At 43.0% G+C, this 20,033-nt stretch overlaps 1 protein-coding gene across 1 annotated transcript in view; it reads right to left on the bottom strand.

Moving 5' to 3' along the window:
* Nucleotides 1-537: 537 nt before the first annotated feature.
* The window catches only part of LOC147035681 (equilibrative nucleoside transporter 1-like), a 261,512-nt gene continuing 242,016 nt past the window's right edge, over nt 538-20,033 (bottom strand). The window contains exons 13-14 of the mRNA XM_085846616.1: nt 16,243-16,442; nt 538-2,027 (exon numbers count right to left, since the gene is read on the bottom strand). Coding sequence (XP_085702742.1) covers nt 1,916-2,027; nt 16,243-16,442 — 312 coding nt within the window. The 3' untranslated portion in view covers nt 538-1,915. The remainder of the gene's footprint in view (nt 2,028-16,242; nt 16,443-20,033) is intronic.

Below are 20,033 nucleotides of genomic sequence, written 5' to 3'. Positions count from 1 at the left end.
TTTAATCAGTCAGTCTCAATTTTACATTTCCTTGTATGGAAGGGGGAGGAAATCAGTCTCCTATTTTGGGCTTTTGGGGCTTGATTGAGTCTCAATTTTACATTTGCTTGTGTGGGAGGAAAGGGGATAGGTGGGGAGAAAATCTGTCTCCTATTTTTGGCTTTTGAAACTTGAGTCAGAAAGTTTTTCCCTTTTCCCCCATTCATTTGAATGGTTGCCTCAGAACCCCATTTATCCTCCACTCACATCTACATGAAATATACATATAAGTATGTATATGACATCATTGTCACTAGAAAAGACTGTGTGTGTGTGTGTGTGTGTGTGTGTGTGTGTGTGTGTGTGTGTGTGTGTGTGTGTGTGTGTGTGTGTGTGTGTGTGTGCGTGTGTGTGTGTGTGTGTGTGTGTCATATATATATATATATATATATATATATATATATATATATATATATATATATATATATATATATATATATATATCACTGTCTTTTTCGGGACAACCACTATTCAAAAAAAGATGTGGGGAAGGTTACACATGATCAGAATTTTTATTAATCAGACAGCTCTTTATCATTCAAGCCATCCATCATGACCTAAACTTGCTTAAGCCACCCTTGAGATGGACCAAAGGACAGCTCATGCCTCCAAATTCCTCACCAGCTCTCGCATTGTCCAGTTTGAATCCATTCTATGTTCATCGATACTAGCTTGGTTTTGGTGTTAGTTTCTTTCATTGTCCAAAAGTCTGCATGTTCCTCCTTCCCCATTTCTTTGTCTTTTGAGTGAGGGTCTTTTCCTTGGATTAATTCATCGCATTTGTCCATCCTTATCCTCATATTTATTTTGTAATTAATAATTTAATTATTAGAAATGTTTTCCAACCTTTTTCCTTTGAGCACACATGAGCAACCGCCAGTTTCAGTTATCTCTTTAACAATCCTTGTGGGACAATGACTTGGTAAATTAACGCAGATGAAACTCAAACGGCAATCAGTGGAGCGCATTCCTCCACCAGGCTGAACAGTTTACGTTTTGTCTCCCACTAATGAGCCAGATCTGGATATAGACCTGAACAAAAAACGAATCTGCTTGTTGTTGTCAATGAACAAATTCATCCACCTTGTTTTGCCATAACTTGTCCACAACTTTTGCATATATCATGCTACCCATCGTTTTGGCCAGGTCTCTCAATGGTGAAGAATCACTTGGAAAAAAAATTTAAATCTCATATCCAAAATCGTATATTCACCAAAATACTATCGATTCGTCCTCATCGCACAACCAACCCTCTCCACAAAGTTTCTTCCAATCCGTCCATAACTTTTTGAGATATCATGCCATATATCGTTTTCAGTCCTATCTATCAGTTGTGAAAAATCACTTCAAAAATTCGAGTATCCGGATATTCACCTTAATCTACTCATCTCATCCTTGTCACACACGCAACTTCACCAAATTACGTCCGAATCCGTCCAGAGCCTTTTGTGATATCCTGTTCACAGACAAACAGACAGACGGTTTACCTTCGGTAGCAGAAGTAATTGTCAAAGAAACCGTGAGAATTAGGACACTGTTCAATAATTTGTGGAGGTCTTCAGACATTTGGCTCAGATGGTCTGCATGAACTAAACCAACTGATGCATCAAATATCATTGGAATTGCAATACAAGTTTTGCTTTCCAGGAAAACAAATTATCTATTTTACTCCAATTTAATCGTCCCATGACGGGATGTATTTTCTGCTTTCATGGTGTAGTTTAATCCATCTGCTCCCCTTGGAGGCAAGTTGAACATTCTGCACGCCCAAATCATGTGACACGATATACCCAGATGACAAAGAAATGAAAGTATTATTTACATAATTATATTCAATAACCAAAATAAAAATGCAAGACATGTAGTTCAGCTGTGATCAGATAATCCAACGAATGAGGAAGGACAGTGCAGCACCGAAAATACAACCAATGGACAGAGAAAACACCATGAGACTTCCAGCTGTTTTTGCATTCTTCAGGGGTACCATTCTGTGAAGATAAGACACAAAGTTTAAATGATTAACTCATTTCACTCAATGCACTCCAATAAAATAAGAAAGACAAAAAAGAGAATTGCAGGGGTGAAAAAGGGGGGGGGGGATACCAGAGGGAAATTTGAGTGCTACAAAATATTTTACAGACATTGTGGACAACACTAGCTGTATGAGCACAACATGAAGAGGACTGAGTTAAGAACCGCAGATCTGCCAAAGAGAGCAATGCCAATCTATGACAACATTATTTGCCCTCCTTTTTCTTTAGCAACCATATCCTCATTCTTAATTGCAATAAATTTTGGAAAAAATCCTCCTCCCCCAAAGTTTTGTACCTGTGTGCAAAAAGCAGACGTGATTACAGTCTTATGTAGCAAGCATATGTCAAAGGAAAGTGGCCAGCAAACCACCGTGGAAGACGGTGCACTCTCATGAAGGACATTATTTTCCCCAGAACAACAATGGGAATGGCCATGCCTGGTGCTCATGATCCAATTCCTTTTATAGCATGTCAGAGTGAATAAATGGAATGATGTTGAGAGAAGAAAAGTGGGCTGCCAGCATTATTGCAATGCAGCAGCCAAGGTCATGTTCTGAATGACAGCAAATAAACGAGAAGAGCACTCGGTGGAGCGCATACCTCCGCCACGTAATGCCTGATCCACAAGAACATATCAGGCCCAATACATTTTTGAAATATCATGCGATACAGTACTATATCGTTTTTGGCCCTGGCTCTCAATGGTGAAGAATCACTTCAAAAATTCTAGTAGTTGGATCTGGATCCGGATATTCACATTAATGTAATCAGTTTGTCCTTGTCATACACCGAACCTGTCCACAAAATTTCATCCAGATCCGTCCACAACATTTTGAGAGATCCTGTACACAAAGAAGCAGACAAACAGAAAGGGGTGAAAACATAAACTCCTTCACCTTCAGTAGCAGAGGGAATTATACGAAAATCTTATAAATTATAATAGCTCATAAAAATACGAAAAAGAGTTTACAATGTTACTGTATGCAGTTGTACTGCATTGCAACACAAGCAATATCAAAATGCACTCTGAAAGCAATCTGAAAATTGTCACACCACTTCATGATATTTTCCTTCTTGATTTCACACACTTGCAAAGTCTGACAATATCAGAGAAATCCAACTTTCTCAAAATGACACGTCCCGTAGTCATGATGGCAAGGCAGTTGAGACGATCCTGGCCCATGGTGGCTCTCAGTTCATTCTTTCTAAGTCCGATACGAGAGAATGACCGTTCGCCGGAGCAGTTGGTGCACATCAAGGAAAAGTAAATGCACAAAGCCGTAGCAACATTTGGAAACGTGGAAATCACAGGGACATTAATAAATGAGGCGAAGGAGGTCAGAAGCTGTTTTGTTCTCCTAACCCGCAACAACTTCAGCAAAGTGATGCATTTCTGCTGGGAAAGTTACATCCAAATCTGAAGGATAAGTGAACACGAAGGCAGCAGCTTTTTTTCTGAATATCATGTGTTGACATGTCTTTAAACTCATTCAGAAAGCCAAATATGTTGTGTCGATTGACGCAGGCTTCTGCTCGGTGCTGACAATATGTTGGAAGGGTATCCAGGATCCACTGGTGTTGTTGCTGCATCATCTTGCAATAATGCAAACCCAAAATTGGATAATTTAGCTATTTTACAAAGCAAACATTTTTCACTTGCTTGCTTTTCATTTAATTTATTCCGCTTCACGGCACCACTCTCCATCTTCCAGAACGTCGCTCGGTTGCTGCAGTGTGGAGAAGTATTATGCTATACTATACACCACTTCCCTGGCTCTTCCGGGAGTGTGTCTTCGTCATATATTTATTTCATCGTATATTTTCTTTTGCCCACATGTCCGTATCGGTGTATTAAACAATATAATTTTTTTTACAATTCTAAATTGTATAAAATAAACTATACATCATTCGTGGTTGCTTGATTGCGTCATTTTGATGTATGATGCCGCTCGCGATCCTCCCATGAAAGGTCATGTGATTTGTGTGGTATGTCACTCACTGCTTGTCTGGTATTACTGTTGTGTTTTTACTAAAAACGTTGGGTTATTTATATTAGACCTTGAATTCCCGTCCCCCATCTCTGCTCATTTTGAGACGACAAGGGAATAAATAATACCAGCTTTATAAATAAATAAATGTATCTTATCATTCATATGTTTTTTTTTTGTGGGCCCCCTAGAGTTTGGGCCCTGGACAAATGTCCCATTGGTTCTCCCCTAAATCCGACCCTGGCCCAAAGCAATTCTCACAAATAAGCCCGCAGCACGGAGAACAGCTTATCGATCTCCCAGGAGTGACACAAACATCCCCCACATCCAGTATGGTGTACGCCCACCTTCAGAAAGTCAGGGCCAAAATAGAGTTAGAGAGAGAAATGGAGAGACATCAGGGAAAGGACCGGTTCAAAGGGACCAATCGGCACTGACCATAACCACGGTGCCCTGACAAATCCAAGAAGAATGGGGAAGATTTGGCCCCTGACTTGCGTTGTGGAGTACTACCACCGCAAAGAGGTGTCCCAATAGTTGTGAGCTCGTGTTGACAAAGCTGCAGTGGGAGGATCATCTGTATCTGTATGACATCTTGATTTTTAGCCACTTTCTTGAGGAACACTGGCAACAATTGTTGTTTCAGCAGTTATGAGCAACTGGCATAAAACTCAGGCCTGCTAAGCAACAATGTCATTTGAAATTTTTTTTAAAAGACACCACCCTTTGTCGAGAGAAACAGTAGAACTTCTGGGAGACTGGGTGAGCAAGTGGCCACCAGGTTGGGAGCTTCTGTGTTTCTTACTGCCTCTCCTCCACACTTGTTCCCTCTGCTCTCCCATTCCTCTGACTATCTGCAGCTGCTCCAGCCCACCTCCCAATTTCTTCCAGGAACAACCCCCTGCTTAAATTCTCCAAAACGAGGCTTACTGTACACCTCCAACCCTTTCTTACACTTTTCCTCCGTTTGTGCATCCCTTACTCTGAAGTGGTTCAATCCTACATTTTCCCCAGGGCTTCCAGTCGGCAGTAGTGAGCCCTTAAATATCATGGGTTTGAATATCGCTGGTTTTGACCAATCGCAGAAACCTCTTTATGAACGGATTTAGTTATCGTGAGGTTTAATTTTGACCAATTGTAGATTTTGAGCTGAGCTGTGATGGTCATCTCGCACCATGAGACTTTCGCCCCGTTAATAATGGAATGATGTCAAAGTGTAAAACTACAGCCAAACTGATTCTTTTACTTTTATTTTATATATTTGCTGGTTTACAGAACTCCAGATCTACTTGTAAAAAAAACACATTGACAGATTACGAATGAAAACGATTTGAGAGATTAAAAGAAGAGGAATGGTGGGGGCGAGGAGGGAAGTTTAATTGCTTCTGAACATCTAATCTGCTTCACCCCAAAAGGAGACTTAATTGCAAAGCTGATTTATATTTATGATGTGTTTATATTTGGATGCTCCCCACCTACCTCTATTTTCTTGAAGCCCAAGAGCCTCATTCCCCCTTATTCCCATAGGAAATTGCTTTTAACTGTCACGGTTTTGAATATCATGGCATTTTCCAGGAACGCAACACCCCCACAATATTTAAGGGTTCACTGTATACCGCTGTGTCATCACCCATCCCAACCCACAATCTTTTCTACCCCCATTAACCATAATTAACCCATCCCTCTTACTTGCAGGTTTCCTCCCATTGGTGCATTGGTTGTTGTGTCCAAATGCTGCCCAACTATCATTGCATTTCGTTTTTGCCCCCTTGATTCGAAGCTCTTCTTTTAGAAAATATTTTATATTGAAAAATAATTTGCTTAAATAAATCCGAGCACATTATCTATGCTAGAAAATGGAAATATGGCAGTTTGTTGGTTTAGCTCAGCACCCCCAGCAGTTTAAGAAGGACTTTACCGAGACCCCAGGGCCATTACATTGTTTGACGGCAAAAATTAAAACTTAGTGTTCGACCCTGCTTGCATTTGAGGCCTTGAATGAATGCCTGCCATTCCATAGTTTGACCAAGCACTCCTCAAGTAGACAGCATCTAACAACAGAGGATAAGGAGCAGTGCTGGTACAAAGGGTTGAATAAAGGCATGAGTGAATGGAGGCATACACCAGGAATTACAGGATCTGGCAGAAAAATAAACAACTTTGTGGCAGAGAAAGACTAAGCAGCCCTTTAGTGGCTATAGAAGTTTAATGGTCCTGCAGGGCAGATGGTGTGTTGGCTGAAGATCCTACAGGCTGACTCATTCAGGGAAGAACATGACCCAGGACTCAAACAACAGGATGCAGACACTCAATCAAGGAAAATACAACCATAGCAAAAATAAATTGGAAACTGATCTCGACATGATGGAGCAATCAATTTGCTTTTTGGTGGTGGGTCTTTCAGGGCCAAAGCTTTAGCTCAGCCTGGCCGAAGATGGCACGCAGTTCGGGATGCCAATATCCATGGAAGAAACTTCTTATTCCTCCTCTTTCATCATCTTTCCCTCAATTGCACTGACTGTTGTTACCCCCTCCAAAGGAGAGGGTATTGTACGCGGGTCCATTTGTCTGTTGCGTTACTTACAACACTGAAGACACGCATGTGCATTGGTCTGGTCTGGTCTGGTCTGGTCTGTTATTACCTACGCCACCGAAGGCAGAACGAGGTTATGTTTGTCCGACTGTCTGTCTGTGTCTTTCTGTCTGTTTATCACCTGCAGGTCACAATTCTTAACCAATCATCATGAAACCTTATCAAGTTGTCGAGGTCGTCTCAAATGCGAAGCCTATTGAATTTGAGATCAAAGGTGATCTTGAGGTCAAATTTCATCCAATTGACTCAAAATTAAACAGCAATTTCACAGTATATTACTGAACTGGAAAACAAAACTATTTTTGAGGTCAAAAGGTCAAAGTTCAACCCAAGGTCAAGCTTCTAAAATCATCAATTTCAATCTGAAAAATAATCCATTTTCATCCGACTGACCTGAGCTTTGATTAAGTTTTTGCATTTGTTTTCGTTTGGAATTTTATTTTTTTCTCCCATGGGGCATGGCCATGGGCTTGGTTGAAAACACACATCATCAACCACGCAACACCCTTTGATGAGATGCCCACCAACAGCACTCCATACACCTGCACACAATCGCCCATTAATGCTCAAGCGACCTAAAAGTCCTGCCAACATCCCCATACCCCTCTAACTCCATAACTTCCAGGTACCTATCTAAATCTAATTTAAACATATCTGCTGTTTCTGCTGTCACTACCTTTCCAGGGACGTCATTCCATGCATACTCTTTCAGTAAAAGTTCCCTGCCTTACTGCCATCCTAACCCTCCTCTTCTTTATTCTCAGGCTATGATCGCTGGTCCTATCACTGTCTACTCTGTTGAATAATTCATCTAAACTTATTATATCTATACCTTTCATTATCTTAAACATCTGCATCATACCTCCTCATAACCACCTCCTTCCTAGTATAAAGCCCTGTCTCCTTCAGCCGCTCATCATAGCTGAGTCTAGCTCGGCCCGGAATCAAACTAGTAGCCCTGCGCTGAACCCTCTCGATGGCAAATATGTCCTTCCTGAATTGTGGTGACCAAAACTGCACACAATATTCTCGATGTGGCCTCACTAAATTCCTGTACAATGTTAACACCACCTCTTTTGATTTATAATGGATCCCCCTCCTTATACAGCCTAAAACCCTATTTGCTTTACCTATAGCTGCCTGGCACTGTGCTGCCTGCTTACCTCCAGGAACTATTACCACCCCCAGATCCTTGTCCTGTGTGACACACTCCAAAATTACCCCTTGCATCCTGTAATTTCTATTTTCATTGTTCGTTCCCATCCCCAACACCTTACACTTGCTCAGGTTAAATTACATCTGCCAAACTTTTGCCCAATCTATGCACGTATCAATACTTTCCTGTATCTGATCACCACCCCCTCTGCTATCCACCTCGCCTCCAAGTTTTGCGTCATCTGCAAATTTGGTAAGCTTACTCTTCACCCCACAATCCAAATCATTGATGTAAACAATGAATAGTAATGGTCTTGAGTACTGATCCCTGAGGTACCCCGCTACTTACATCTCCCAGCAAGACATCCTCCCACTCACAGCCACTCTTTACTTCCTATCACTAAGCCAGTTTGCAATCCAATTAGCTACCTAACCAGCCACTCCACAAGCCCTCACTTTGGCTAACAACCTCCAATGTGGTACCTTATCAAATTCCTCCTGCTCAATCACTACCCTCAACACTCTCGGGTGCATATTACCTGGCTCCAGAGCCTTAGCTACTTTTAGATTACCTAGCTGTTCTTTTCCTTCCTCCACTCCAACCTGGAAATTCTATAAAAGTCCTTTCTCACCTCCGTGATAGATACTCTCAGCTATTGGCAATTCTCCTGACTGTTCTTGTGTAAAAGTTGAAGCAAAATACCTGTTTAATAACCCTGTCATCTCACTTTCATCACTAACCACTCACCCAGTGCTATTCCTCAATGGGCCCACACTGGTCCGAGCCTGGTCTTTCCCCTGATATAGTTAAAGAAAGCCTTGCTATTATATTTAAAGAAAGCCTTGCTATTACGTTAAATATTCTAAGCCATGTCCTTCTCATTCTCTCTTTCGGCTTGCCGATTTAATTTTTTCACTTGCCTCTGTTTACTCCGACAGTGATATCAATCTAACTCCAGTCCTGTTCATTTATACCTCTTCTTCTGTTAATAAGTTAGTAAGTCAACAACTTTCTGTTAATCTGTTAATAAATACCTTCTGCTTCTCCTTAATAGCATTCCTCACCTCCCTGGCCTCTTTCTGCTTCTAGTTTTACACCTCATTGGAATGCACTTACTCTGCACTCTGCACATTTGCTCCTTGAAGGTTTCCCATTTATCTGATGCTGATTGTCCAATTGTTAGCTTCTCCCAATGTACATCACACAACTCTCTCCTCATGCCCTCAAGGTCTGCCTTCCTGAAATGTAATAGCCTAGCCGACTATCCTGAACTCTAACCTTTAACAGAGTCTTTGCACACACAATGTTATGGTCACTTGCTCCAAAATGCTCCCCTACCTCTACCTCCGCGACCATGTTGGGATCGTTACTTAAAAGGAGGTCGAACACTGCACTCCCCCTTGTGGGCTTATCTACAAACTGGGTTAAAAAGCAATCTTGGAATAAAACTAGGAAATCCTCATCTGCTCTATCTTTCCCTGTTCCTGGACACAATCTATCCCTGGTAAGTTAAAATCCACCATAATCAATATTCTTCCCTCACCACATGCCCTCTTGACTTCTTCATGTACTCTTCCTTCACACCCAGAACCCTAGAAAAGCATCCTTCCAGTTTTTACAATCTCTAATCTCCACCCACACAGAATCCTCCACATCAATTCCATCCTTCATGTCACCCCTTTCTCCTGGTGCAATTCTGTCCATTACCCAGATTGCTACTCCTTCTATTTTCTCCTTCCTATCACACCGATACACCTTGTAGCCTTCTAATCCTGTCCTCCAGTTACTCTCCTCCTGAAACCATGTCTCACTCACTGCAACTATATCGTACACCTCGCTGCCTAATTTGGCTTCAAGCTCTTCCATCTTATTATTTAAACTCCTGGCATCGGTATAGAATATATTTAACTTTTTCCTTCATGAAATTCCATTTTCTTGCCTGGCATTACTCATCACAAATACATCAGTTCCTTCCTTAATAGCTTACCCACCCTCCACTGACCTAAAAAAAAAAGCCTGAATTCCTTCCTCAATTCCCACTGCAGATCTTGCTGTCCCCTTTCTATTTAGTATATGGCTATCATTCTGGAAAGAACTCCCTTTGTCCTTGAAATGATTCCCAATGCTTCTTAAATGTAAAACCTTCCTCCCCACACAATTCTTCCAACCATTGGTTAACATCTATTGCTCTGCTCATAATTTCTATATAGTTTGCTAATCTTGGGAGAATCCCAAAAAACATGACCTCACGACCTTTACTTTCAGCTGCTTACACAATGTCCTACATCTATTTGTCAAAACCTCCGAGTAAACTTTCTCAATATCATTCACTCCCCGGTAGGTGTCGCACAACCAACTTCTTCCTGCCATGACCCGATACAATATAATTTACCCTTCCTTCAATTTCCCTTATGACTGCTCCTTCAAAACTGCGCAGAATTCTATGTCGATGATCTTTCCTGCAGAATGAAGAGTCCAAATATTCAATTATCTCATCACCAACAAAAACTGTCTCCCATACCTCATTTCTACCAATTTATATTTCTGCACCTCCACCAATGCCTGTACCCACTGAAGCACCACCACTGCCTGTAACTGCTGCACATACACCACTGCCTGCACCTCCATCACTGCCTGCACACACTGCACCTCCACAAATGCCTGCACCCACTGCATCTCCACCACTGCCTGCCCCTGCTGCACCATCACCAGTGCCTGCACCCACTGCAACTCCAGCGCTGCCTGCACACCACTGCACATCCATCACCACCTGCAAATGCTGCACATCCACCACTGCATGCACCCGCTTCACCTCCACCACTGCCTGCACTCACTCCATCTCCACCACTGCCTGCCCCCACTACACAATCATCACTGCCTGCACCCGCTGCACCATCACCACAGCTTGCCCCCGCTGAACCGTCACCACTACCTGCCCCTGCTGCACAATTACCACTACCTGCCCCTGCCTTACCATCACCACTGCCTGCAACGGCTGCACATTCATTACGGATTGCCCCCGCTGCACCATCACAACTGCCTGCACCTCCACCACCACCTGCACCTGATGCACATCCACAACCACCTGCACCCACTGCACCTCCACCACTACTTGCACTTGCTACACAGTCACCACTGCCTGCACATGCTGCACTGTCACCACTGCCTGCACATGCTGCACATCCAGAATTACCTACACTTGCTGCGCCTCCACCACTGCCTTCCCCCGCTGCACCATCAACACTGCCTGCCCCCACTGCACAATCACCACTGCCTGCCCCTGCTGCACAACCACCACCACCTGCACCACTGCCTGCACACTTCTGCACAAGCACAACCACTGACACCCACTGCACATCCACAACTGCCAGCACCCGCTGCACCTCCATCACTGCTTGCACATCCATCACTACCTGCACTTGCTACACCATCACCACTGCCTGCACATGCTGCACTTCCAGAATTACCTGCACTTTCTGCACATCCACCACTGCCTGCCCTCACTGTCCCTCCACCACCACCTGCACCCGCTGCACCTCCATCACTGCCTGCACACACTTTAAAGGTTTTCGTTCAACCCAATATGGCTGCCAGACCACGTGACCTATTAATTATTCATGAACACCCTGATAGCCCTCAGGCTTGAGGACATGTGGGTGAAGTTTCCCCTTAATCTTTCAAGCTGTTCTGGAGAAGAGGGTTTTTAAAGGTATATTCTTCAAAAAAAATCATAGCTACCAAACCATGTGACATATGACGTCATAGGTGGAAAAATGTTTGTTCCTCATTGATAGGCCATTGTACATGTACATTTTTGCCCCAATCTGTTCAGCTGCTTCAGAGAATAACATTTTTGAAGGTTATTATGTGAATAAAAATATGGCTGCCGAACAACATGACCGGTGGCATCATCAATTTATTTCCCCTCATGGAATTTCACCCTAGACGACCCTAAAAAATTTCATACTGATCCGATTAACATTTGACGCAAGCAATCATAATGTCATAATGAAGACACCTATGACATCATCAAAAAAAATCATACTGTTTCCCAGGCGGAGTACTCCACAGCTGCAAAGTTTCAATTTTTTTTTCCATGGAGCGGTTTCGGAGATGCAGAGGTCCAAAGTTTTTCCTTTTTTCTAATATGGCTGCCACCCTAACCCTAACCCTAACAAATCAATCAGATAAGCGGTTGAAGAGAAAATAGATAAAAATTAGCATGGACGGATGTACGGACTGTACATAAGTACGGACGGACGGAAAACCCGAAAACATAATTCCTTCAGCAACTTTGTCAGTGGAGGCATAAAACTACAAAACGATGTCGGGATGTTCCTCCAAAAAGTATGGAAACAAGGTAGGGATGGCCACAAGAAAAATGTTGGAACAAAGACATCACTTGATGTTATCCAGATGTACATCATTTTGTTTCACAATTCAATCAAAGATGGCTGACTGGCGGCCATTTTTGTTGTAAAAAACCCGATGTTGAACACGTCCTCAACCATTTCTCGAACATGCATTTACCGATCTTGTTCACACTTGGCACACAGATAATGAATGATGGCTTACAAATGCATGTCATTTTTTTTTTTTAATTGAGATGACATCCAAGATGGCCGACTGGCAACCATTTCATTACTTAAACGTGTCCATTGGTTTTCAAAATAAATATACCCGTTGGTTTTAAAAAGAGCTAAGTTTCTTGTGTTTCTCGTCACGACCCCCGCACATATTGTCCACCATAATTCAGAACATCTCCACATGAATTTAAACCAGTTGGAACATCACAGGATTTTTACCTCCCGCCGCAACGAGCTCTATGTAAGTTGAACCAACGACCCTGCAATACGTATTATTTAGAACACTGCATCATCAAAACATATGTACAGTACCAATACAATGTGAGGACGTCGATAAAATTTGTACTACATTTTTAAATCAGTCGTAGAACATCTTAATATACATATACTAATGTGGATCGGCTCACTATGCTTGTCTCTCCACATGTCGTTGCTGAGAATGACATCACAGATTTGGTGTGTTGTCATGATTTCCACCAATCATAAGGCAAACATGTATTTTGTCCAAATTTATTTGTTATATTGGTGTATTATATATATATTTGAAATTTGATTGTAAATTAGAAGGTCCAAGTGGTCTAAATGGTCAAGGGTCTAAGCTGTCATCTGTCATAAAGGTGTAATGGGTCTCAATGGTGTTAATGTCTCAGGGGTCTTGAGGATCTTGGGGTCTTTTGGGTCCTCAGGGACTTTTTGGTCCTCTGGGTCTTTTGGTTCTTCGGGGTCATTTTGGTCTTCAGGGTATTTTGGGTTCTCAGGGTCTTTTCGGTCCTCGGCGACTATTGGATCTTTGGGGTTTTTTGGGTCTTCGGGGACATGATATGAGACATTATGACTCAAATAACGCTGTCCACAACAAATTTTGTGGGCAAGTCCAAAAAGGCGAGGTACAGAAATTGAAAAATAAGTTACTTGGGCAGCAGATGCTGTTGAAGAACATGAAAAAGGATGCTGACAAAATTGACCAAGTGAGCTACATTGTGTGTCACAAACTGGCAAAATTTTCAAAACCATCCTCTGATGGTGCATTTGTAAGCAATTGTATCACTGATGTTAAGAAAATACTCTGCCCAGATAAGTGTAGAGACGTGGATAAAATTAGTCTCTCACGCTGCACTGTGTTGATGAATTGATGAAACTGCAAATGAGGTCAGTACTTCATTAGGAAAGGAGTCATCATAGTTCAGTCTGATGATGCTTTTTCCATAGCTGTTGACAAAAGCACTGATAAGACAGATACAGCCGAGATGACCATCTTCATCCGAGAAGTCAATGATTATTTCAGTCAAAGAGTAACAAATGGGCCTTCAATCAAGTCAAGAGACAATGATGAGACAAGATCTTTTCTCAGAAGTTAAAGCTGCATTCGACCGCGATGAGCTTGTGTGCGAGAAATTAAGTGGTATTTCAACTGCCAATTTGGCATTCCTCATCGACATTACAACACATCTGAATGACTTGAACATCAGGTTGCAGAAAAGAGGCCAACTGATTCACGACTTGTACAACCACATCAAATCTTTTCAAAACAAACTGTGATTGTGGAAAATGCAACTGCAGTGAAACGACGCATCTCACTTCCTAAGTCTACTCAAAGTCCTCAGGAAAAGGAAACAGGCAAAGGAAAGAGATTTGCTGTGGAGCTTGATGGCTTGTTCTGGAATTCCGATCCTGTTTTGCCGATTTCAGAACAGAAGAAACCAGTTTGAGCATCTTCTTTGCACCATTCCACGTTGATGTTGAAGGCGCTCCAGCTCATCTACAGATGGAGCTGATAGAACTACAAGAGGACCTTGATCTGACTTTGAAGTTTCAAGACGTTCAGATTCAGGACTTTTATAGAAAACATTCAAAAGGGACAAATATCCAAGCCTAATGGCGTATGCACTGAAGAATATTTTGCTGTTCAGCACATATGCATGAAAGCAATTCTTCTCACGAATGAAATTCATTAAGTCCAGCAACAGATCTAGGCTCACCGACGACGAGCTGATGAGTTGCCTAATATTCGCCTCTTCAGACATCTCTCCAAATCTTGAACATCTCGAGAAAGGCATCCAAACTCAGGTATCCCACTGCATTCAATCGGAGATGGACTTCATGAACTTCGAAGTCTCTTACTGGACTTGCATATTCTGTCGCATACAGGTCAACATTCATGACAATGTTGGTGTCTCAATTTTCCATCCACTTTCTGAAGCACTGTGAGTTCAAGTTGACACTTTTGGTTGCAATTGGTCAAAATTTTCCAGGTTTTCCTGCATAAATGCTTTACTGGTGTGATGAAGTTCAGGAAAATATTGTCGCGGCCCTGTCAGTTTGGTTAATTCTCCCGACCCAATTGTTGTGGAGAGGGCAGTTAACACTGACCAAGCCGGATCGCCGAGCGGTTTTCCGTCAAGGAGAACACGTGATCCTTGGAGATGATGGCGTGCGCGGGAAGGAAAGGGTTGTCGGCAACAGAGCAGACGGAAGCGCAGAACAAGGGGTTTATACTCAAACCCACAACAAATAGACAATACCAGCAACTTAAAATAAACATGGAGATTTAAAGAAAATAAGTCATATATTTACAATGACAATAATTCAAAGTGTAATAATACAAGGTGAGGTCAATTAAAGCCTAAAGTCGAGGCACCTCCACATACAGACTGTAATACAGACAAGGGGAAAATGAAATTAAAGACAATCCTCCCTTTATTCTGCCACTTAGCTTTGTCCAGAGATGGACTTTATTGAACTTTGGGGTCGAGCCGCTTCATCCTGCACAGGAAGATGCACCAAAATGGCTTCGAGCAGCTCTCTGGGCGGGAAATGTACGTGAGGTAATTTGTGAGGCGGAATTCATCACCAGGGCTCACCAACCGCCATGCGGCTTCTTCTCATGAACGAATATGCTGACTGTTCCTTTCTTACATGAGGTCCACTCACAACAGTCGTCCACCTTCCTCCTCGACCATATGACAAGAGATTTCTGAGGCCCTATGATAAGGCCACGAGGCACTCTCTTTTTACCTCCTCAGAAATGTACACAATTCACGGCTCAACCAAACAGTCAATGACTAGTGTCTTACTCCATCATGCAGGCAAATTCACAGCATGACACGAGAATTGTGTGGCTGCATTTCATCGTGTCCAGACATAGCCAACCAGAGAGACCCCTTACTCGATCGTGTCCTCCACCAACTGTCCGCTCTTCAAACCCCACTTTCTCCCTATCAGCTCTCTGATTTCATGCCCATTAATCATCCACTCCGGGGGCGTGACTTGCTGGTGAGAAGCCGAGAAGGTGGGGCTTCTTGCCTGCTTAGATGTGCGGCATTGTTATTATGGTTGTTGTTGTTATAAAAACGAAATTCTTTTATTGCTAACTTGTAAATGCAAAAACGTAGGAAAAGGTCACAGGGAGCAATAACATACTGGGGGAATTTGGTCTTAATCCCTATCTAATTAACACAGCACCACCCCTGTGTGGTGACAAGTAACACTTAAGCTCACAGTTTCCCTACTTGATTTACATCAAGATGTCTCCAACACATCCACAGACCAAGAAACTCTATACAATCCTAACTTTCCTATGAAATTCCTCAATTGACCCCCAGAACTGGAACAATATCATTGTTGCCTCTTGAATTGCGAGTCTTGTACACTATCACACCTGCTCATGTGTCGAGATAACATTATTTCAATGGGTGGGGATCATTCATGGGAATGCGGCTTGGAGACGCATCCCAAAATTTTACTGCGGCCCATGACTCGGAAAAGTTGGTCAATGTGTGATCAAAGGTAAAGAATTTTCAATAGGACAACAATAATTGTGGAAAGTCTGGCAAAACAATATACGTACTTTGGTCCATAAGATGTGAGGAGTGTAGTGAAATATCCATTGCAAAACCCAAGGAGTGTGTTGAAGAAAATGAACCAGGCATCATGCTGAAAAAACGGGCTTGTGTGGGAACGATGAGACACGTTGCAAAATATGATCAGTGGTATGAACAGTGTTTGTGCACCGACCAACAATGGGAGAAAAGAGCTGTTCTTTCTTGGCTGTAAGAAAGAAAAAAAAGAGGTAAAAGGACAAGTGCTTGTAATTGACAAAAAGGACTTTCTTTCCTTGTTGATAAGTACTTCTAGAGCAATTAAAATCAAAGGTGCAGTGACCCTAAGGCTGAATCCTTCTCTCATCTGAATATAAATGTTACATTTGACTTGAGAGTTCTTCATTCATATATTGCAAATAAAGCTCTGCTGCTGGAGTTCATTTTAATAAATTGAACTCATTCATCGGCTCAAGCAGATTTCTAAATTGCACAACTGATTTTCTCTGCTATGGGATACATCTTATATATATGAAGCTGAGTTATTGTCTGTGGGTAATCAGCACCACACATTCTCCAGGCCACGCCTTTCCCTCCAGCCGCCCAGAAATCGCTCTGATCTTTTTCGCTCCGCCTAGCTATGGGGGTTCATTGCTGTCTCTGATGTACTTTCGCAGACTAAACAACGTGTCTTCCATCATTAAATAAAGGTATCATTTTCAGTAACCAAAGGGACATTGTGATTTCAACTCAAACCAGGTATTGCATGTTTTGTTTGTAACGATCATGGCAGCGGTCAAATATACATCGCTCAATGAAGGTATGTTAATTCTCACAGTGCAGAGGAAAGAAAATAGTGGTCTTTCATTTAGAAGAAAAAAAAACTTTTGGTTTTCACCGAACTTTTCAAGTCTTATGAACAAACTGATGGACATGTAAATCACATATCATGCAAAGTCAGGTCAGGTCAGGTATGGGAGCATGTGCCAGAACAGCACGTCGCTGCGTCCACTTTCCGCCGGTACTCCAGGGGCCTCCGTCTGGCCATCCCCCAGGCAGATGCCAGGCCCATCCCCATCTCCTTGAGATGATGGTCAACCTGCTGCAACTATGAGGCACGTGGTCGGCCCACTGGCCTCCTCCACTCATGAGACTCCCTCGCTGAGAGAATCTGGTGAGCAGGATCAGCGTCAGGAAAACGAGCCACATGTCCATACAGCCGCAGCTGACGCTCACGGACTATGCAGGTAACAAATCTCATCCGAGTCTCTCTCAGCAACCGCTCGTTGGACACAAAATCCGACCAGCGATAGCCAAGGATTCTCCGAAGAGACCTGGTACCAAAGGAATTAAGTCTCCGTCTCCGATCCTTGGTCAAAGTCCAAGTCTCGCACCCATAGAGCAAGACTGGAAGTACCAAGGACCTGAAGACTCGGACTTTCGTCCTCCCGCACAGGAACCGGCAGCGCCACACCCCATGATCCAGTGAATCCATGACTCCCCAGGCCCGACCCAGACGTCTATTGACCTCCGGCTCACAACCTGCGGAGACATGAATATCACTGCCAAGGTAAGTGAATCTATCCACGACCTCAACATCCTCACCACAAACAGACACAGACAGGACAGCAGCATCCAAGATGTCACCGAAAGCCTGGATCTTTGTTTTGACCCAAGAAATCCGTAATCCCAACGGCTCCGACTCCTCATTCAGCACCTCGAGGGCCCCCAAGAGGATGTCTAAAGTCTCCGCAAAGATGACTGCATCATCTGCAAAATCAAGGTCCGAGATCTTGACATTGCCAAACGATGCACCGCAACTTGATCTCTCCGACATCCTCCCAAAAATCCAGTCCATACAAGTGCTGAAAAGTGTGGGGGCAAGTACACATCCCTGACGAACTCCAGTAACAACTGGAAATAAGTCAGAGGCGGTACCACCACACTTCACAGCACTCTCAGTACCAGAGTAGAGTTCAGACATCAGATCGATCAGTTTCGGTGGCACCCCACGAAGACCAAGAATCCTCCAGAGGACATCCCGATTCACTGAATCGAACGCTTTACAGAGATCAACATAGGCTGCAAGCAGCCCCTGCCGAAACTCTCGTCTGCGTTCAGTGAGGACACGAAGAGCAAGGATACGGTCAATCGTTGACCTCTTTGGTGTAAAGCCTGACTGCTCTGGACGCTGGTGCTCAAGCAGATGGTGGCGAACCCTATCAAGAATTATCCGAGCAAAGACCTTGCCCGGCACTGAGAGCAGCGTCACCCCTCGGTAGTTGTTGCAGTCTTGGCGATCACCCTTCCCTTTCCAGAGAGGGACAACAAGGCCCCTCTTCCAGTCAGTTGGGATGATGCCTGTGTTCCAGGCAGAGCACAAAACTGCATGCAACGACGCGAGTGCAGCATTTCCACCAGCCTTGAGAAGTTCAGCATGGATGCCACAGATCCCTGGAGCTTTGCCCCGTTTCAACTGGTTCACCGCAGCCCGTGTTTCCACAAGCGATGGTGGACCACAGTTGATTCGAGGGTCAGCAACAGGGATTGTAACACCCTTGACGTCCAACTCGACAGTTGGGGGATCAGCCTGGTACAACCGCTCAAAGTAACCGGCCCAGCGGGCCTTCACTTCAGACTCCTCTGTCAAGAGCCTACCACTCTCTGCTCGAACTGCAGTGCTCCGAGGGATGGGCTTGGATGAACGTAATGCGCGAATTCCCCTGTAAGCGGGACGAGAATCACCTGTAAGCCCTGTATTAGCTTGCTGGGGTCAAAATTCACCATTTTGATTGACCTCTTCAAACATGCTTTTATTTGGAAACAAGGTGTACTCTCAAGAACTAATTAAAGTACGTCATCAAAACATGTGAGAATCAGATCTCATGGACTAAATAAGTGCAAAGTAAATAAACATTAAAATCGGATTTGTCACGAAATGCCTGCACCATTAATTAGTCAGAACGTCGGGGAAATTCCTGAGAGATATTTATTATGTACATGTAAACGTACACTTTAAAGTTGTATGAAATGTGCACATACACTTTCATACACTCAACATCACCTCTGAGTTTATGTACATTTTAAAAACAAACATGTTGAAAACTGAACTAGGTGCATTTTCATGACAACAAACATATTCCTGATAAATATTTGAAATCCTCAATTTTAAAATTCCATTTTTTGGTGTTTTGTATGTACTGTATGCTGTCAAGATATCCAGGGGTGTGTTGAGTTACCAAGCAGGTAGCTAGCACTTGCAAAGCCAGCCATTACTTATCAATGGTTTTTAATGGAATGCTTGCTTGAGTTATGAAGCCACTTGGTGAGCACTCCACAAGAAACTTGGTAACTGAGCACACCCCACATTCATTACATAACGACGAGGAAAAACTTCTACAGCATGACTTCATTTGGCCATATGTATGAATTTGTCCCTCAAGGGGCAGATTTTGACATGACACCTGGCATGTTAGAGGCAACAAGCCAAGTTAGAGGTTGGTAGGAATCGAAAGCAGGTTTTTATTTTAATTATTTATTTTTCCCAAACTTGGTTAAAACCCCTGAAAAAATTCCTCTGTGAAAGGAGGTCCTCTTATCTATACTAATAAGTGTGCGTGCGTGCGTGTGTGTGTGCGTGTGTGCGTGCATGCGCCCTCCTCCATAACTCCAAAACCATGAAATCTCGTGGCCTGAAACTGTGCATGCATACGAAGGGAACTTCAAGGTAGTGCAAATGAATAAAAATTGGGTGTTTGGGTTATTTAAACACTCCCATTTAAAGATAATTAATGGCATTATTTAATTATTCATTGGCAAG

This window comes from Eptatretus burgeri, chromosome 1 (genome assembly GCF_056783735.1).
Source record: "Eptatretus burgeri isolate ZD-2024b chromosome 1, Ebu_testis_v1, whole genome shotgun sequence".
In the NCBI taxonomy this organism is placed as follows: domain Eukaryota; kingdom Metazoa; phylum Chordata; class Myxini; order Myxiniformes; family Myxinidae; genus Eptatretus; species Eptatretus burgeri.
Note: the sequence above shows the minus strand (reverse complement) of the source record. Positions and strands in the feature narration are given on the sequence as shown.